This window comes from Narcine bancroftii, chromosome 3 (assembly GCF_036971445.1).
Source record: "Narcine bancroftii isolate sNarBan1 chromosome 3, sNarBan1.hap1, whole genome shotgun sequence".
NCBI lineage: Eukaryota > Metazoa > Chordata > Chondrichthyes > Torpediniformes > Narcinidae > Narcine > Narcine bancroftii.
This window is the reverse complement of record NC_091471.1, coordinates 125,523,413-125,544,904: the sequence shown is the minus strand read 5'-3', so window position 1 is coordinate 125,544,904 and position 21,492 is coordinate 125,523,413. Positions and strand designations below refer to the sequence as shown.

Below are 21,492 nucleotides of genomic sequence, written 5' to 3'. Positions count from 1 at the left end.
GATGAGGAACCATCAACACAGACAGGTAGATAATCCTTTATCCAGAACCCTTGGGGAACAGGGTGTTACGAATTTCAGATTTTTCCGGATTTCGGAAAGCCCACCCAAATTGTGCTGCTGTATCCACCCCCACCCCCTTCCAGTCGCCCTGCCGTCTCCCCCAGCCCCCCTCGCCTGCCCAACTCGCACTGCCGGTCTCTCATCTGCCCAACTCATGCTGCCAGTCTCTGGGCTGCCCGACTCACGCTATCGCCTCTTTCCCCGCTTGCCGGATTTTGGAGCTTTCCAGATTTTAGATGTCCAGATAAAGGATCATGTACCTGTACTAGAATTCAGAAGAATGATCTCATTGAAACACAGATTGAGTGCTTGACAGAGTGGATTTCAGTAGATCATTTTGCCCTCCCACTCCACTTAGAAAGTTCGGATCCAAGGATAAAGAGTATGGATTTAATTAAGAGAAGTTTCCTCACTCAAAAGGTTGCAATTTTTAATTATTGAACTCCTACAATCCTCTGTAGTAACATATTGTAATGCAAAGATTTTTAATGATTTGATGTACTGTTCAGGCAGAAAATGAAATTGAGAACGTTGCTGGCAATCCTCAATGGTTGAGCAGGCTTAAAAAGTCACATGGTTTACCTCTGCTCATATTCCTATGTCCAAACTTTATTAGCTAAAACCCAGCAGCTTGAACTGGTGGGTGGGGGTAGGGGGGGTTGGGGTCAGGGGGATGGGTAAGAATTTACACCATGATATATTTCCATTGTAAAGCACAGATCAGTGAATTCACATTGGAAATATAAAAATAACTCCAGAATGTGGCCTGCCTAGACTGAAACAAGGACTTGTTATATCAGCTGATACATTTTGTGCTAATGTTTCATGTAATCTTCAAGAAGCAGCTATTTGTTTAATGGCACATCCAAGCAACAGCATTTAGTCAGAGATGCTGATTGCCTCGGTAAGTATTACAAATTTCTAGTTTAACTAAAAAAGACACCAAACTTCTCAAATAAGAATTGACCTGTGCTTTCTACAGGCAAGTGATATTTCAAGAGTTATTCTGAAGAGATATTTATGGTATGGTCAAGGTTCTTGATGTTTTCATCAATTTTGCATACATGGCAGCTTGCTTAGAAACAGCAATTACTGTGCAGCCGGCAGAACCCGATGCATGCACATCAATTCAGCAAGTTATGACCTTCAAAAGAAAATATTTCCTGCTTCATAAAGATAAGTGTTTTAAGTAACATTTCACCACTTTAAAGGCTGCTGTATCCTTGTGCCCCATTGATTAACCAGTCAGGTGAGCAGAAAATGGAGTCAATTTAAAGATGTAAAGCAATGCAGTTAGAGGATGCAAACAATTCAGTGGGATACAATAATTGAGATTAGAAATTTAGAGGAGGAAGGTGACTTTAGTACACATTCATAGGTTTCTGAAACTACCTGGATATTTGGGCAAGCTTACCTTGGAATCACAGGATATTTTCTTTTTCTGGCCAAGGTCAGGAATGCAAGATCAGGAAAGATACTTAACCAGTACCACAAAATGGATTTGTGCTCACAGTCATGGTCACAACACAGAAAAGATAGTACAGATGGTGCAGAAGAGATACATGGATGGAGCTAGCAACCCCTGGTGAATTTAAGTTATGAGGAAACATGAAAAATTATTGAATTGTTTTCTTTAGAACTTGAAGTATGTAAAATTAAAATAGTGGTTGTATAAATTAGTTATGGCCCATTTTCCTTATTAATTAAGAGACATACGATTTAAACTAAATGGAAAAAGCATTCAAAAGGAAAGCTGTGGAAGAGAAACCACTCGATTCAAAGACTGGTTAAGTCTGAAATTTACTGCCTGAAAGGATGGTGGTGGCTGTACTTGGATGAAGTACTATGTGTGCTACATCCATCTAAGTCAGTGGTTTTCAAATGTTTTCTTTCCACTCACATAGCACCTTAAGTAATCCCTATGCCATAGGTGCTTTATGATTAGTAAAGGATTACTTAAGGTGGCATGTGAGGGGGGGGGGGGGTAAAGGTTGAGAATCACTGCTCTAGACCCAATGTTACTGAAATATTTTGCTTGAGACAAATTGTAGTTGGCCCATTTCCTTTGGCATTATGAAACCATGCACATAACCAGTGAATTACCAGGTTGTAGTGCTAAACACAGCCAAGAGAGACTCAGCCACCACATTGAAAGTCGTTGATGACTGTTTTTATTCAAATTCAGTGCGCGCCCCTTTAAGGGGATCATGAGCTCAGTCGCCTCGTGCATTGCGATGTCATAATCGCTGCCCCAAGCGCGCGCTGGGCAGAAGACTTGAGGCAGGGAGAAACCCTGACAGCGCCATCTTCCTATGGCTGTCCCGCCACCTGGCGTTACACGCGGAGCCAGTTCGCCATGAGAGAGTGCGCCGCCACATGGTATGATTAAAATAGTGGTTTTCAAACTTTTTCTTTCAACTCACACATCACCTTAAGTAATCCCTCACTAATCGCAGAGCACCTATGTATCTAGGGATTATTAAAGGTGGTATGTGAGTGGAAAGAAAGTCTGAAAACCACAGATCTAGGTGATGTTATAACTTTAGGTTGGATGGTCTTTTTTTTGGGCAAAATGGGCCTCTCGTTCCCTTAATGCCATTAATTCTCGCATGGCTCTACCTAGCTAAAAAAATAAAAGCTTAAAAATTAATAGCCCACAAATAAATTAAAATTTAGAATGTACTATCAGTTTCAAGTGTTTGATAAACTGCAGTTATCTTAGCAACATGTCTTCATTTTACATCAGTAAGTCTGCCAGCTCATTAGAAATAGGGGAAGTTGCTGTATAACTGGCACAGGAATGGGGGGGAACCACAAGTGGATTAAATGTTTCAAGGAGCTGGCACAACCATGAGCTGAACAGCCTCCTCTGCATTGTACAACTCAGCTTGCAGAGCTTGTTCCTGAAAGATATGCCTCACTTTCACTTTATACATATACTGTGAACACATAAGAGTCTTATGGGAGTAGCTGCACTGACCTAGTTTACTTGAGTGTCAAGGAGCCATGCCTGGTACATACATGCATACAACCAGTCACAATGCCAAGCTGGAACATACAAGTTCAAAGCATATTACCAAAGCCAACTTTCGAAAAGTAAAACAAACTCAAATCCTGAAGCAGGGCCTCGACCCAAAATGTCAACCTCCTCTCTGTCACCATTGCTGCTGATCCGCTCATTTCCTCCAACAGCTCATTTTTCTCCCCCTCCTGATTACTGCATTTGCAGTCTTTTGCATCTCCAGCTAGTAAGAGTAAAGACCATAAGATGTAGGAGCAGAAATAGGCTATTCAGCCCATCAAATTGGCTCCACCAATTAATCCTGAGCTGCTCCATTTCCCTACTCAGCTCTGCTTCCCGGCCTTCTCTCCATAATCTTTAGTGCCTTTGCTGATCAAGAACCTGTTGATCTCTGACTGAAATACACCCAATGACCTGGCCTCCACAACCACCTGTGGCAACAAATTCAAGATTTACCACCCTCTATATGAAGAAATTCCTAAATGGATGCCCTTCAATCCTGAAGTGGTGCTTTTTGGTCTTTGGACTTTGGTTTCTGGACTTTTCTACCATGGGAAACAACCTTTCTACATCTACTTTGAAATATTTCTACACCTTTTAACATTATAAATGTTTCAGTGAGATTCCTACCTCATTCTCCTAAATTCCAACTAATACAGACCAAGAGCTAAAACCTAAAACCCAGGTCCTGACCAACCAGATGCCAACATAAGCACATTAGAATGAGGACAATGGCAGAAAGGATTTAAGTATAGATCTGTAGCACCCAATTTGACTTTTCAATCAATAGGTGAACAATGCTGTCTGAGAATCCAAGGTTCAATCCTTGGGAAACAAGTTATTTGAAATCCCTTCCTCAGTTTACAGAAAGGTAAAGTCATGGTTTCCAATTTTGGTTGCAACATTTATTGAAATACCGTCAAAAACAGGACCAGAGTTGACTGTAGTAAACAACCACAGAAGAGCAATCACAACTCAGGAGAATGAGCCAAGTTGACAGGGTAGAGGAAAATTACATTATTAGCCAGGAGCTGGGGGGGGAAAGCAGTTATTGGGTAAACCCACATCTAACATGTGGAAATCATTTAAAAGAGCAGCTTATCAAAAATCAGAAATAGCATATTTCAGTCTGGAAGAGAATGACAAGATGTTAAAATTTAGTCAAGAAAAAGGATGCATACATAAAATGGCAGCGATCCCGCTGATGCAGACCTAGGAGAGTGGGGAGCAGAGACAGCAATGCTCCGAAGAGTTCAATCTCCCGGAACAAGTTTTAAAGGGCACGTTAAAGGAGTCGATGATGTTTAATTTCAAAATCCTGCAACTGCAGAGGTCTATACTCAATAGCACCTGTGCTCAGTAGCAGCCATGAGGGTTTGCAGTCTTCAGGACAGCAGTGGACTGACCGACACAGGACACCAGAAACTGGGAGTACACCCAAGTTGAAAAGGAGAAGCAGAGGAAATAACCTAGTGGACCAGCGAGAGGCTGAGGGACCCACACAGGCTGCTGGTGACTTGCAGTCAGGGGACTCGTGCTGGCTGCTGGAGACTGGCTCATGGAAACCAGATATCGAAGCCGGCATTCAAGGTCGCTGAGGTTTCCTGATCACGTCGGAGGTTTGGATCTGGAGCTTGGGTTGCCGATGGATCAGAGTCTATGCAGCTTGCAGTGACTCTAAAGGGAATTTCTTTTGCTTCCTCTTAATGGTGAAAGAAAGCACATCAGAGCCTTTACTTCCTCTTGAGTTGGCAGGGATTTGGAATGACACCAGAAACCCTCACAAATTTCTACAAGAGAGGTGTGGTGAAAAGTGCACAGATCTGGTATGGAGACACCAATACCCCTAAGTGTAAAGCTCTCCAAAAGGTAGTGGACACAGTCCAGGACATCACAGCCAAAACCCTCTTCACTATGGAGAATATCCATAGGAAACACTGTCATCGAAGAGCAGCAGCAATCATCAAAGACCCACACCACCCAGCATACACTCTGATCTCGCTGCTGCCATCAGGAAAGAGGTATAGGTGCCACAAGTCTCGAACCACCAAGTTCAGGAACAGCTACTACCCCTCCACCATCAGATTCCTCAACAACCAACTCAACTAGAGACTCATTTAAGGACTCTTATTTGTGCACTTTATTTTATTTTTATTCTGTTTGTTATTTGTTTACAGTTCTTTAATTGTTCACGTTCACATGTATATGCTGTGTAGTTTTTTTTGCACAACCAATTAGTGATAATCCTTACATACCTGCAGGAAAAAAATCTCAGGGTTGTACTCTGACAATAAATTTGAATCTGAAGAATATGTACAGGTAACCCCGATTTTCAAAAATTCACTTTCTGCCACTTCGTTTTTATGAAGGACCTACATTAGTACTTGTTTTCGTTAACCAAAAAAAAATCTGAAAAGGATTTTCGCTTTTACGAAAAAAGGTGAAGTGCAAATAGCATTCAGCATTTGTTTTGTAGCAAGCTGTTATAGAGGCAGCAGCAAGAGTGGCACCGCCAAGCTCCTTTCCCGGGAACAACAATCAGCATCTTGGCATCAAGCCACCGTAACTTTTGAATTGTGTCTGTGAGCATTTGAGCATTACCTTGATTTATTTTGTGCAAGTCCTAAGCTATCAGAAAAGCTAAAGAGAGCTTGTAAGGGTGTTATGCTTAGCATAAAACTGGATGTAATTAAGCATTTCAATTGTGGTGAATGAAATAAAGACATTGTGCGTGCATTTATCTTGCCTGCATCCACCATTTATACTTCTAAAACACATAGAGAGAAAGAATCTTAAAAGCTGCCCAAGTTACTATTAGTTCTGCTAGTAGCAAAGTGTTCTCTTTTAATGTTTTATGTAATTTGGTAGGTTGGTTCTTTTTTGGGTTTGGGAATGCTCAAAAAATTTTCCCATGCAAATCAATGGTCATTGCTTCTTTACTTTACACCATTTCAGCTTATGAAAGGTTTCATAGGAGCACTACTTTCAGATCATGAGGGAAACGTAATTAAAAAGCAGGAACAAACAATCAGGAGGGCTAAAAGTGGACCATGAAAGGGCCTCGTCGAGTTGTATTAAGGAGGCTATCCCAAGGCATTTTATACATAGTACATTATCTACAATAGGGTAGCTTGGGCCACTCAAGAAAAAAGGAAGAAAATTATGCCTGAAGACAAAGGAATGGACGAGGTACTGAGCATCAGTATTCACCATGAAGAAAGATCTGGAGAATGGCGAGATTGATGGCAGCATTTCTCAACCTGTGGTCCACAGCAATGACCAACATTACTGATATAATCAAGTAATATACGAAACAAGGTTGCAAATTTTATAGTAAAAATTTTCAAGGAAACATAGAAAAATAGGTGCAGGAGTAGGCCATTTGGTCCATCAAACCTACACCGCCATTCAATATGATCATGGCTAAGCAGTACCCGGATCCTGTTTTTTCCCTATACCCCTTGATCCCCTTAGCCACAAGGGCCAAATCTAACCTACTCTTAAATATTGACAAAGAACCAGCCTCAACTACTTCCTGTGGCAAAGAATTCCACAGATCTACCACCCTCTAAGAGAAGAAATTTTTCCTCATCTCAGTCCTAAAAAACTTTTCCCTTATCCTTAAACTGTGACCCCTGGTTCTGGTTTTTCCTAGCATTGGAAACAACCTACCTACATCTAGTCTGTCTAATTCCTTAAGAATTTTATGTTTCTCAAAAATGTTTTTCCAACAGAAACAAAAATGAAAAACCCAAAGATATGGGATGGGGCTTAAACTAAAAGGATTAAGGATTACTTGCATTTGGAAAACCACGCGTTTCTTAAGGATAGGCAGCATCTTAGCAATTTGATTTTGAGTTTTAAGGAAGTGACAAAGTGGTGGATGAGGATAGGGCAATGGACGTCATCTCCAATGACTTTGGTAAAGCATTTGACAAGGTTCCTCATGGGAGGCTGGTTCACAACATTAAGACACATGAAATTTAGTGACCTAGAAGATTGGTTTCAATTTTGGCTGGTCATAAAAGACAGGGCAGCAGTGGAAGGCTGTTTCTCTGACTGGAAGTTTGTGACCACTCATGTTCTGCAGGGATCAACATTGGGATCAGTTTGTTATATCTATTTGGATGAAAACGTAGATGGGTTGACAAGTCTCAGACGTCCCAAAAATTTGTGGAGTTGTGGATGGTGAATATGGTTCTCAAAGGAAACAGCAGGATGTATAGGTAGAGAGAAATGGCAGATGGAATGTAATCCAGACAAGCGTGAGAAAGGAATGCATACAGTAAATGGTGGATCCTTGGAAGGGTAGATACACAGAAGGATCTTAGGGTGCAAGTCTATACACCCCTAAATGCAGCAGCACAAGGAGAAAATGTGGTGTCGACAACATACAGATTGTTTATCCAATCAAATGGAGAAAATGAGTACAAGAGTGGGGAAGTCATGGCAGCTACATAAAGCTTTGGTTAGGCCACATTTGGAGTATTGTGCACAGTTCGAGTGATCACAATACAGGAAGGAATGTTTGGGCTTTGTAGGTTGGTCAGAATGTTGTGTGGATTGGTAAGCATTAGTTAAAATGGAAATAAGCAAACTTTGATTATATTCTCTGGAGCAGAGGCTGAGGGGTAACCTGCAAGAAGCAGATAAAACTATGAGACATCGATGGGGGCAACAGTCAAAAGAAATTTATCCCAATGGTTGAAAGACACATGCTCAAGGGCACAGCATTGATTGAAGTGAGGGTAGGATGTTCAAGTTCAATTTCAATTTAAAAACCAGAGCAGTAAGTGCATGGCACATATTGTCAGGCAAAGCAGATAGGCAGACATCATGGCCAAACTCCTGCTCCAGTACTGCACTATTCCATGTTGACCTGTCAATGGCATCAACTGCACTTGGAACACTAGGAATTCAAAATTCACAGTCTAAAAATTGCTAAGTTGTAGAAAATGTAACATTAAATCATAATTCCATTCCACACACTCAACATTTTCCCAAATATGCCAAAAACAATTATAATCATTTTTTTATATGGAGGGCTGCATTTTAAATTTTTATTTACTTCTTAAATCCTTTAAAGTCAATGTCCTTGCTGAATATATAGATACACACATACTTTCTTCCTTTCTATTTCTTTAATTATTCTTTAGCACCCTTTTAAAACCATTCATAGACATGCAAAACAATTAACTGAAAACTACTTCCCCTCTGTGCTATCATTTTCAGAAATCAATTAGAAATAATATTTCATATTGCTGGGTATGTTACATAAATTTAGTTAAGATTTATAGATAATAACTATTAAATAATCAATAAGCTCTCAAATAAAATGTGCATTGTAAAAATATTTTTGATTAAATGTTGTGTGTATATAATATATATATATAATATATATAATATATAATATATATATATAATATATATATAATATATATATAATATATATAATATATATAATATATATATATATAATATATATATAATATATATATATAATATATATATATATATTCTTTTTTTTCTTTGGCTTGGCTTCGCGGACGAAGATTTATGGAGGGGGTAAAAAGTCCACGTCAGCTGCAGGCTCGTTTGTGGCTGACAAGTCCGATGCGGGACAGGCAGACACGATTGCAGCGGTTGCAAGGGAAAATTGGTTGGTTGGGGTTGGGTGTTGGGTTTTTCCTCCTTTGCCTTTTGTCAGTGAGGTGGGCTCTGCGGTCTTCTTCAAAGGAGGTTGCTGCCCGCCAAACTGTGAGGCGCCAATATGCACGGTTTGAGGCGTTATCAGCCCACTGGCGGTGGTCAATGTGGCAGGCACCAAGAGATTTCTTTAGGCAGTCCTTGTACCTTTTCTTTGGTGCACCTCTGTCACGGTGGCCAGTGGAGAGCTCGCCATATAACACGATCTTGGGAAGGCGATGGTCCTCCATTCTGGAGACGTGACCCATCCAGCGCAGCTGGATCTTCAGCAGCGTGGACTCGATGCTGTCGACCTCTGCCATCTCGAGTACTTCGACGTTAGGGGTGTAAGCGCTCCAATGGATGTTGAGGATGGAGCGGAGACAACGCTGGTGGAAGCGTTCTAGGAGCCGTAGGTGGTGCCGGTAGAGGACCCATGATTCGGAGCTGAACAGGAGTGTGGGTATGACAACGGCTCTGTATACGCTTATCTTTGTGAGGTTTTTCAGTTGGTTGTTTTTCCAGACTCTTTTGTGTAGTCTTCCAAAGGCGCTATTTGCCTTGGTGAGTCTGTATAAAATATATATATATATATACATACACATACATATATATATATATATATATATACACATACACACATACATATATATATATATATATACACATACACATATATATATATATATATATACACATACACACATACATATATATATACACATACACACATACATATATATATATACACACACACACACAGAACTGCATTTATTAGTCATTTATAGTCATCGACTAAATGAGTTGACACAAATTACGGAAAGAGACTAACCCAAAATGTTCCTGCGTCAAAAATCACAAGTGTTTCCTATATATACCACTTGACTAGCTAAAGTGAAAGAACGAAGATTCAGACCATATGGCTCAGCTGCTCACTGATTAAATATTCAAATATTCAGCAGGTCTGCCTTTTGCACATGGAGCTAATCTCTGGACCCCGTTATCAAAAATGCAAGCCAGTTATTCCACATTCACTCCCTTACTTTACTTTCCCAAAAGGACTTGCACATACATTTGTAAAAAGTTCCAACATTTACTCAAAAATTGATGAGAAATCTCAGACAAAGAAGAATGCTTAGTCTGCAATGAAGCGCAAACCTTTGTGTGAAATTGACAGCTATCAGTATTTAAGGATTTAACCTGCTGGAACTCCACATGCTTTAATGATAAACTTCTTTGATTTAAACCAAAAATGTTTTACTGCAGTCTAAGCAAATAGACACCACTGCTTTTTTCTGATATTTCAGTTATATTGAACCACTGATAAGTAATCAGGGATGGACACAAGTGGTCTTTTAATCAATCCAAAAATGAAGTCTTTTAGCTTGTGCTATTTTGCCACCCAATGCACCCGAGACTGCTGTCTTCACAAAAACTGTGTTTAACGGTGTTTAAAGCAGACCACATTTTCTATTATCCAATTAACAGAATATAGCATCTAACAACAATTTACAGCAATACATTCAATTAATAACAATAATAATTTTGGTTAGCCATCTTTACATTAATAAGGCCCACTGAAGGATGCACAAATCTTGCCACACAGGTAGGGTGGATTTTGTGAAATTTGAGCACCCACAGTCTATGCTTGGTTATGTTGTTAAGAGTCATGGTGCTGAGCATCTTCCTGGTTGCTGCTTCTCCATTTGAGTGCATGCTGGCATATTCTCCAAAATAATTGTGAATGTTGCCTTCTTCTCACTCCCACTGGAGGCGTTGATGATACTCATTTCCTTTGCCTCCTGCAAATCTTGTCACAATGGAGTTCTAACAAGGATGAGTTTCAGGAATCTGAAGTTGGTTGAGTACGCTACTGGCTTGATTGAAAGCTTAATGCCCAATCAAAGGATCTCCAAAAAGCCAAAGGCGGGAACAGCAATGGAAAATAACTTCAAAGTCAGTCTTCACTCAAAGTGATTCCTCCTTTTCACCATCTCATGGTGGACCTTTATAATCGGGAAGAAGCATTATGCAGCATAGCCAAATTAGTCGAAGTCCATTCTCACAAGACACTTCAGTGAATGTGCCAAGTGTGCAACAAGACAAATAAGGTTTGCGTACTGCAATTTAATGGCAGAAATTAGACTGAGTTTAGTTCTAGAATGGAAATCATATGAATTTCTCCACCCAAGAGATTTGTGGTGCTTCATTGATTACACAGAAGACCAAGCTTGATAAAGTATTATTTAAGGGTGGAACACAAGACAGTGAATGGTGCATTTCTACTTCTATTCATGCTTCAATGTATAGTTCACAGGATGAAAAACAAGCTCATTTTCAACAGCAAATACAATGCCTGCAAACACAAACAGCTTGCACGTTCAGAATACCCTACAAATTCAACCAAGCTGACAAACACTTATTAGCTGCTCCTTCAATATTGCAAATACCTATTCCCACACTACTACAATGAATTCTCATTGAATACTGGTCTGAAAATGAAATGAATTACTTCTTTTCTCAGGACAGCAAGCACCATCAATAACTGGATAAAACATATTGAAAGATTCGACTCTCATTCCACACTAATCCAGTGGTTTTCAAACTGCCCCCCTAAACTTACATTCCACTTTAAGCAATCCCTATGCCACAAGTCCTCTGTGATTAGTAAGGGATTGCTTAAGGTGGTATGTGAGTGGAAAGAAAAATCGTACCTTATTGACTCGTTATGTGCATGGTTTCATAACTCTGAAAGAAAGGAACCAATCACAATTTTTCTCAAGCAAAGTATTTCAGTAACAATTGGGTATACAGCAGTGGTTCTCAACCTTCCCTTCCTACTCACATACCACCTTAAGCAATCCCTTACTAATCACAGAGCATTTATGGTATAGGGATTACTTAAAATGGAATGTGAGTTCAGGGGACAGTTTCAAACTACTGTTCTAATCTCACTGCACACCGACCAACAATTGCACAGTACCCATCACATTCAATTCAGGCTGACCAAAATGCTCCACCGGGCCTCTATCTCAAATCAAGAAATCTATAAAATAATATTCCAACAGGCAATGAAAACATCAGGTCTATGAGCATCATGGAAGATATTAGTCACACCACATAGAAACATTGCAAAATAGCCAATCATCATGCCAAGCATAGTAACCCCAACCCTTCAATATTTTTACTGGGTAACATTACAGGGATAAGACCTAAACTGCAACTAGCTAAACATCAAACAGAATTTGTTAAAATTACGGTGACAGTGGCGAGAACATGTATAGCAGTTACATGGAAGTCTGATTCACATCTAGGTATGACACATTGGAATTCAGAAAGTTGTATTCCCCTAAAGAAAATTACTTACAACTTAAAAAATAAGTGCAACATATTTTTACAAGTTTGGCACCCATATTTACAATGTTCAGTTGTGTTCTTCCTAGCCCTCAAGACCTGCGTTGATCTCCGAAGAAAATTAAATAGAATATGAATTTATTATCTGTGGAGTGTGGGGCATTTTTCAACAATTCATTCTGCTTCTTTTCCTTATTATCTATTTCTCTATCTTTTTCTTGCTTTTCTTTCCATATCTATCTTTTTCTTTTGGTTTTTGTTGGGTGTGAGGGGAATGGGGTATAACCATCATGAAGTAAATACTTTTACTTTTGCACTTGTGTTTTTTAATTTTGTAATTGACTGCATGTACAGTCAAAAAATTTAAATAAACTATATTAAAAAAATAAATACTATTGGGGAATAAAGGGATAAATGAAGTTATTAGGAACATACAATTAAAAAGGGATTTTAGACCAAAAAGAAAACACAATCAATGCCTTTCAAGGTAAAGTGGATGAATTTTGAAAATAACAGTATAAACAGGGAGGGGTGTAGGTGATAAGTAAGACCAAGTGGTAAGCTTTTCAAGTGCAGTGAGCAGACTTTTTCCAATCCTTAATGATGTGAGATTTGATTTTGATGTTAATTTGGTGATTCACAAGACAGCGAAAAGAATCCGTTTTTGCCCAAGAGACGTGGAATTCCACAGCCAAGAGAAAATTACCACCGCAATGATGTTAGACCAATAATAAAAACAGAAAATGTTGGGGTATTTAACATCTAAGAAGAAAGAGAATTAATGTTCAGGAGGATGACCACTCATCAAAACCAAACATCTGTTGGAACTAGTTTGCTGGATTGTCCAAGGACTGAAAAAAACATCTAGCCACGTTTTTGGGAAACCCGCACATTCACAGACAGAACATGAAAACACTACACAGAGAACAGAGGTCAGGACTGAATGAGTTGCTGCCCCACCCCACATCATACTTCACATCATCTACATCCAACATCGGGAAAATGTGAAAATTCAAAACCCTAATGGCTCGTACCTTTCTTCCAATGGCTCCATTTTGTTTTTTCGGAGGTGGAGGCTCAAATATCCTTTGTTGCTGTTGAGGTGGAAGTGTGGAATAAAGTGGAATGATCTTGATGTCTCCAACTTCAGGTCCTAGATCATCAATTTCTCGTTTTATCCTTTTACATGCTTCATCAATTTCCTGCAAGAACAATAACAAATTTCAACATTATGTCTGAGAATATAAAGGATTTCCATCGCTTCCCCAAAGAAGAAAGGAAAATAATAACATAGCATTTAGATCCACAGGCACAAAATCTTGACATTACCAGTATATTACTGCAATCAAAGTTTCAATCTAGATTAATTGAAAATGAAAAGCAAATTTTAAATATTTTGCACAACTTGAATTATTGGAACTTTGTCTCCAAAAGATCTTAAATTAGTACATATACTGCAGATCATATTCTTTATCGTCTGTAAAATTATGAACTCCTGGATTCTTCCATTTAATAGCATTCCCCATTAATGGAAAATAAAATGGTTTAAAAACCCTCCGTTGGTAGTTGATACAGAACTTTATGCCAAACACTAAAAATATTACGTGTAAACATTTAAAGGAATCAAATTATAAAAATATTCCAATATTTACAAATCATTTAACAGGCTTACATGAGCTTATGTCTTGTTTTCCTGCTGCAGAATTAAACATTTTTAGCGACTGAATATAGCCATTGATAACAAAAAGGTTCCAAAAATCTTGTCCACCTTGAACAAAAGACAACTTTTAGGATTGTCAAAAGGTTATAGGCCAATAGCATACAGATCCTATTTGTGTGTTGTTTATCAATGCACATTTCAAGTATTTCAAGATCCATTAAGTATCTGGAATAAAGGATATTGTAGACAATAAATTACTCTTCAGGTACCATCATCATTGAATGAACAATCTGACTCCAAATTCACAGGAAGATCCCATTAGGCAATCATAACTAAAAATTTCATTTGCTTTGAGCTTTGAATGTTGTCAGAAAATGCTTCAAGGTTGAGAAGAAATCAAAATTTACAATTTAACACCCAATGTTGGAACAGTATCAACTTAGTCATATGGCCTTACAAAAGCTCCTGGAAAACCTTGAAGAATGCTCATTGCTCAGTAAACTCTTATCAGTGTTGAGAGCAAATCAAAAAATAAAAACACATTACTAATAAATGCAATTTAGGTTAATCGCTCAGTTATACATTTGTCATATTTAGAAGAGATTAGAATATAATTTAGCCAACTAACTTTGGAACAGTGGGCCTGGTGTACTACCTTAAATTGTTATAGTGAGTGTCTTGCACAAGATGATGAATGCACTCACTATTCCATGCAGTTTCAGAAAATAAATGTTGAAAATCCTATTCCCATAATTTTTAAATTCTATCTAGAGAACTATCCCTAGAATTTAAATGTAATTCATAATGGTCAGATACCACCCCATAATAAAGTTGAAAATTATAAATCATTCCCATCATAGTAGGTCCCCGGTCTTGAGGGAGCTTCAAAATGAAAGAATTCAAGAAGTTCCTGTAAATAATGAAAGTAGTGGTGTCTAGGTATTGTAAATTCGGTGGACAACTGTTCAAAAAGGGCAAGGTTTTAGTCAGTAAAAATATCTAAAAAGATTGGGTACCTAATTTGACCAATGTTTGGAAACCAATTATCTTGAATCTGTTTAAAAAAACCTAAAATAGGACTAATTAATAAGAATCGATGGTACCTAAATCGACACCAGATGCTCAATGTACATCTAACAACAAAATTATCACAATTGTGACAAATGTATAACTGAAGGTAGTCTTCTTTCTTTGGCTTGGCTTCGCGGACGAAGATTTATGGAGGGGGTAAAAAGTCCACGTCAGCTGCAGGCTCGTTTGTGGCTGACAAGTCCGATGCGGGACAGGCAGACACGGTTGCAGCGGCTGCAGGGAAAAATTGGTTGGTTGGGGTTGGGTGTTGGGTTTTTCCTCCTTTGCCTTTTGTCAGTGAGGTGGGCTCTGCGGTCTTCTCAAAGGAGGTTGCTGCCCGCCAAACTGTGAGGCGCCAAGATGCACGGTTTGAGGCGATATCAGCCCACTGGCGGTGGTCAATGTGGCAGGCACCAAGAGATTTCTTTAGGCAGTCCTTGTACCTTTTCTTTGGTGCACCTCTGTCACGGTGGCCAGTGGAGAGCTTGCCATATAACACGATCTTGGGAAGGCGATGGTCCTCCATTCTGGAGACATTCTGGTTATGTCCTTCTCTTTCAAATTTTTGCAAAGGGATATTTCGTACCTTCTCTTTAGTTCTTAATACAGTGAAACCCCATTATAACAGGATACAGGATAACGCTAAATCATGGTTTCACTCTTTCTTTTCTCTTTGGCTTGGCTTCGCGGAAGAAGATTTATGGAGGGGTAATGTCCACGTCAGCTGTAGGCTCATTTGTGGCTGACAAGTCCGATGCGGGACAGGCAGACACGGTTGCAAGGGAAAATTGGTTGGTTGGGGTTGGGTTTTTGTCTTTTGTCAGTGAGGTGGACTCTACGGTCTTCTTCAAAGGAGGTTGCTGCCCGCCAAACTGTGAGGCGCCAAGATGCACGGTTTGAGGCAATATCAGCCCAATGGCGGTGGTCAATGTGGCAGGCACCAAGAGATTTCTTTAGGCAGTCCTTGTACCTCTTCTTTGCTGCACCTCTGTCTCGGTGGCCAGTGGAGAGCTTGCCATATAACACGATCTTGGGAAGGCGATGGTCCTCCATTCTGGAGACGTGACCTACCCAGCGTAGTTGGATCTTCAGCAGCGTGGATTCGATGCTGTCGGCTCTGCCATCTCGAGTACTTCGATGTTGGAGATGAAGTCGCTCCAATAAATGTTGAGGATGGAGCGGAGACAACGCTGGTGGAAGCGTTCTAGGAGCCGTAGGTGATGCCGGTACAGGACCCATGATTCGTAGCCGAACAGGAGTGTGGGTATGACAACGGCTCTGTATACGCTAATCTTTGTGAGGTTTTTCAGTTGGTTGTTTTTCCAGACTCTTTTGTGTAGTCTTCCAAAGGCGCTATTTGCCTTGGCGAGTCTGTTGTCTATCTTGTTGTCGATCCTTGCATCCAATGAAATGGTGCAGCTGAGATAGGTAAACTGGTTGACCGTTTTGAGTGTGTACAAAATATACACACATTGACTGCAGCAACACTCACCACCCACCCACCCACCCCCCACCCCTCCCAGTGGTGCATAGCAACATTTACTTTTCCTCCATTTTATCAATGTGATGAATTCTCTAGCAAGATAAACATTACTGTTTAGACGTGCCACTTCTAAAAATTTGCTACACCACAGGGTGGCCATCTCTGGTACTGCATGTTTTAAAAGGGGCTAATTTAACATCCTATCTCAAAGAATAGAATGTGGACATTAAGGAGTTTAATGACTCATTGCGTTAGATCCAAATGCACGTAAAATTGGGGTATTAATTTGACTCCAAATCCTTCTCTCGCTCTCTTTTGAACAAGTGGGCCAAAAGGTTTGATATTGAATGCATTACAATCTCATCTAGTTGCCCTCCCCACCCTTATTGCTAGAAGGATCATATTGAGATGGAGAGATGCTGTCTCTCTCACTCGTACTCAATGGTTAACTGATATGATGGCATTGCTGACCTTGAAAAAAATTAGATGTTCCACTACTGAAATTAATCTTAATTTTGTTTCTTCATGGGGTTCTTTTCTCATTTTCAAAATTTATAATATTAACTATTTTCTGGCTTATGACCCCATTGGTTACCTTATTTTTTTTAATTATCAGTAATGTTCTGTCTGTGTTAAGAGTGGAGTTAGGCAAGTAGAATAGCAGTTTCGTGTTTTTTTAAAACTTTTTAATGTGACATAGGTTACAATACCATCTGTATTATTCTACGAGATTTGTTAATTTTCTATCTTATTCTCATGTACACCTGTAAAGTTTATACAATGAAACTAATAAAAAAATTGAAAGAGAAAGGGTTTGATTGTTCTGGATTGGCATACTAGTTTGACAAGAATGGCAGCTATAGAACTTGGGTACACAAATGCAAGAATACCACATAATGCTGCATTTAAGCTACTGGCCTATTTTCTCCTTACCTAAGATACATGCTTTCACGACAACTCAATATTGATTACAACTTATTGGTTTCATCTTAATTAATTCATTTCCCTGCTCAGGTATTCTGAATTTCCAGTCCAGCACAACATCCATTGCACAACCAAGCTGGCTGATAATCAAGATACTGCTAAACGAATGCAACAAAATTTAAGTGTGTCACTTCAGTAGCAAGAATGGGGCTGAAATAGCCTAGCTATCCCTTCCTGTGAGGTCATTATATTTAAATCCAACCAATGGGAAAATTTGAATGATGCTCAAAGCAATTTAAAAAAAAACAAGTATCAATAAAGCTGTTGGGTTGTCATAAAACCCAACTAATTCATAAATTTCCTTGGAGAAAAAATGAATAGTTGGACTTTTGGCAGGAACAATGTATTCCAGGAGCAAGACATTTAAATTACAAAATGTAAAATGTATGGAATACTTCAAAGTTTAAATTAAGCAGAGTTCTAACAATCTATTATTAGGACCTCTTCATAACTGCATCAAATTCCAGGCCATACGGGATACAAAATAGATCTCCAAGAGGTTTGCCTGTCTTTTACTAACCTTTGAACTACATTACATAAATTCAAACTTAAAAAAAGACAAAAAGCACCAATTAGCTTGTGGAGGTTTTATCATCTTTTGAATATCTACTCAAACCCAGGCAAAAATGATTTACAAGGTGCTGGAACTGTTCCAGGGAGTAAATGGGTGAAAAAAGAATATAGATTAGAAAAACAATTTTGACCTTTCAGCTGAAGTTAACTTGGCAAAGATAAAAAAAGTTGAGGATATTCACAATGAACAATTATTTATTTTGTAATTTAAAAAATAAGAGAATTTTTTTTTCCTCCACTCACAGGTTGCTTATGTCTGGAAGTTTCTAACCAAAAAGAAATTGGAAAACCCTCTTATTTGGGTGACATGCTTATGATGGGCAAGAGAAAACCTGTAAACATCCATGCTTCTACAAGGCTTAACTTTGTAAAATCTGCCAACCTCCCCGAAAGAAGCTCAGACAGAGAAGTCAACCAATTGCGTCCTGAGAACAATGGGTGTTTTCATGGAGGGGTGTCACTTCAAGGCTGGCTCCATCAGCAGAGAAAAATCTTTACAAGTTTATTTTTTAATGTTTCTGTTTCTTTCTTCTTCTTTGGCTTGGCTTCGCGGATGAAGATTTATGAAGGGGTAAATGTCCACGTCAGCTGCAGGCTCGATTATGGCTGACAAGTCCAATGCGGGACAGGCAGACACGGTTGCAGCGGCTGCAAGGGAAAATTGGTTGGTTGGGGTTGGGTGTTGGGTTTTACCTCCTTTGTCTTTTGTCAGTGAGGTGGGCTCTGCGGTCTTCTTCAAAGGAGGTTGCTGCCCGCCGAACTGTGAGGCGCCAAGATGCACGGTTTGAGGCGATATCAGCCCACTGGCGGTGGTCAATGTGGCAGGCACCAAGAGATTTCTTTAGGCAGTCCTTGTACCTCTTCTCTGGTGCACCTCTGTCACGGTGGCCAGTGGAGAGCTTGCCATATAACACGATCTTGGGAAGGCGATGGTCCTCCATTCTGGAGACGTGACATACCCAGCACAGATGGATCTTCAGCAGTGTGGATTCGATGCTGTCGGCCTCTGCCATCTCGAGTACTTCGATGTTAGGGATGAAAGCGCTCCAATGAATGTTGAGGATGGAGTGGAGACAACGCTGGTGGAAGCGTTCTAGGAGCCGTAGGTGAAGGCCTAAAAGCCTGGTCCAGCATCGCCTTCATGAAGAGAGGCACCTCACTGGGTCCACTGGTGCTGATGGAGCCAGGGGATACTGGTGCCGAAGAGCCTCCCATCGACATGATGTCATTCATACACACCAAGTGGGAATGAACCCTTTATCAGAAAAGGGCAACTGTAGAGCAAGTACTGAGAATTGTAGGACTGATGATAAGAATGTACCTCCAATATGTCACCTGCTGTTCACAAAGTCGGGTTTTAAAATTCGTGCTCCTGTGCCTCAGGCTGATGACATCATTGCAACATCATCAGTTTGCTCCTAGCCAGCCACTTTCAGCAGCACATTTATGGAATGAGGTGGGGTGTTCAGCTTCACCTGTGTGACCGGCCTCAGGAAGGATCGGATTTGACATCTTGGAGCCACACGCAAAGGATTTATGGAGGTAGGTTCAGCGACATAAGGGTGGAGAATACCTGCCTTTACAATTGGAATTTTTTTTCTCTATAAAAGGCTCTAATGGATGCTGGCATGAGTCACTGGGTTTAGTAAGTAAAATAATAAATAATAATGGGAAACCAAATAGAACCTGATCAATCAAAGTCAAATTTGAAAAATGCAGGACACTAAAAAGATAGCAATACACAAACATGTAAAGATTACAAATGATTCAAATATGTAATGAGTTTGGTCTGATTTCAAACAAATGAAAACATTTCATGATTGCGACATTGCTTTTTGTCTTGCTCCTTTATTTGACACCCAAAAATTAGTTTAAAATCAGTGTGAATTTATATGGCATATTAACCAGTATAAGATGAAATAACAGAGATATATAAATAATAACCAAGTAGACCTAATCACCAGACAAAATTCAAGCAACCACATTTCTCGTGTGATTGCAGATTCAATTTTTTTTTTCTTTGTCAGGACTGCAAATTTCCTCCCACACTCCAAAGACAAACGGATTAGTAAGTTAATTGACCACATAGGTGTAATTGGGCAGCATGGGCCAGGAGGGCCCGTTACCATGCTAGATTGCTAAACTTAAATTGGTGCAGTTAGAGAAGACAGTTACTCATTGTACAAGTATTACCTGAGAAATCAGCAAACCTGTACAGGTTCCATAAGTTAGGTATGTGGCATTTAAGATGCTATTTCAAATGTACCCATTTTGAAATTTGAATCGACACGTACAAACTCATTTCATTAAGTAAATTTCAGAAGATTTCATGACTTATTTAATAGAAACAGGCTTTGCAATTTAAGCAAGATCTGAGGTCTAAAGGTCTTAAGTTTTTCCTACACAGATGGTGGTGGCTATCTGGACCAAGAAAGTGGTGGAGCAGAAATAATTACAATGATTAAAAGGCATATAGAGGTATGACATAGATAGGTACTGTGATTAGCAAGGACAAAGTGAGTTAAAAGAGCTGGTTTCTATGCTGTATTATTACTGATTCTAGGAAGGTTTGATATTGAAAATTTTATTTAATTACTACTGTATAAACTCAGAACAACACTGCACTCTACAAGACCATTTGGCTCAGTTTTACAGTACAGCTACCAAATCAATTCCATTCCCTGGTAACCCGAAGCATTAACTTTTTTTCTCTCTCTAAACATAGCTAAAGCATAGAAAGAGCGTTTGGCAGCTCTTTAGTTGTATTCATTGGAGTATAGGAGAATGAGAGCATATCTCATAGAGGCTTTTTGTATTTTGAAAGGTTTAGATAGGGTGGATGCGGGTAAGATGTTTCTCTTGATGGGTGAATCGAGGCCAAGGAGTGATATTCTGAAAATTAGAGGTTATTCATATAAAACAGAGATTAAGAAGATCTTCTTTAGCCAGAGGGTTGTGGATCTGTGAAACTCATTGCCGCATAAGCAATGGAAGCCAGATCACTGAGAGTATTTAAACAAGAAATAGACAAATATCTCGTTAGTGAGGGAATCAAAGGATACGGGAAAAAGGCCAGAAATTGGAACAAAGAACAGTAGCTTAGTGTAGTTTTATGGAACAGACTCGATGGGCTGAGTGGCCTGCTTCTGTTCCTTTATCTTGTGATTCATTTGACACCCAATTGTGTATGACCTGTTTTTTTTTGTAAATTTTATTTGTTTAAAAATTTTTTGATACGTAATCGTAGCCAGATGCAAAATACAGTAATACAGTAAACAGATATTAGTATCAAATCTCTTATACATGAAGGTAGATAAAAACCCAGTCCCCTCCCCTAAACAAAACCCCAAGAAAAGAGAAAGAAGAAACGAAAATAAGAAAAAGCAGAGAAAAGAAAGATAAAGAAAGGTAGGAAAATAAGAATAGAAATCTGGTTGCCGAAGGCACCCCTGATCATATGGTTCTAATCATTTATATCTTTTTGTACTTCCAAAGAGGTTAATGACGTTCGAAGCTTAGAAAAAACATCTATTAATTAATTCCTTCAATTTGTAAGTACAGGTGCGAAATTTTCAAAAAATACATATTTATTTCTCAGAT

At 39.2% G+C, this 21,492-nt stretch overlaps 1 protein-coding gene across 5 annotated transcripts in view; it reads right to left on the bottom strand.

Annotated features, from left to right (window-relative positions):
• The window catches only part of dhx15 (DEAH (Asp-Glu-Ala-His) box helicase 15), a 156,353-nt gene that overhangs the window by 69,234 nt on the left and 65,627 nt on the right, over window positions 1–21,492 (bottom strand). For all 5 annotated transcript variants that reach the window (XM_069925047.1, XM_069925051.1, XM_069925046.1 and 2 more), the window contains one exon: window positions 13,156–13,323. In XM_069925047.1, the coding sequence (XP_069781148.1) occupies window positions 13,156–13,323 (168 nt within the window). The remainder of the gene's footprint in view (window positions 1–13,155; window positions 13,324–21,492) is intronic.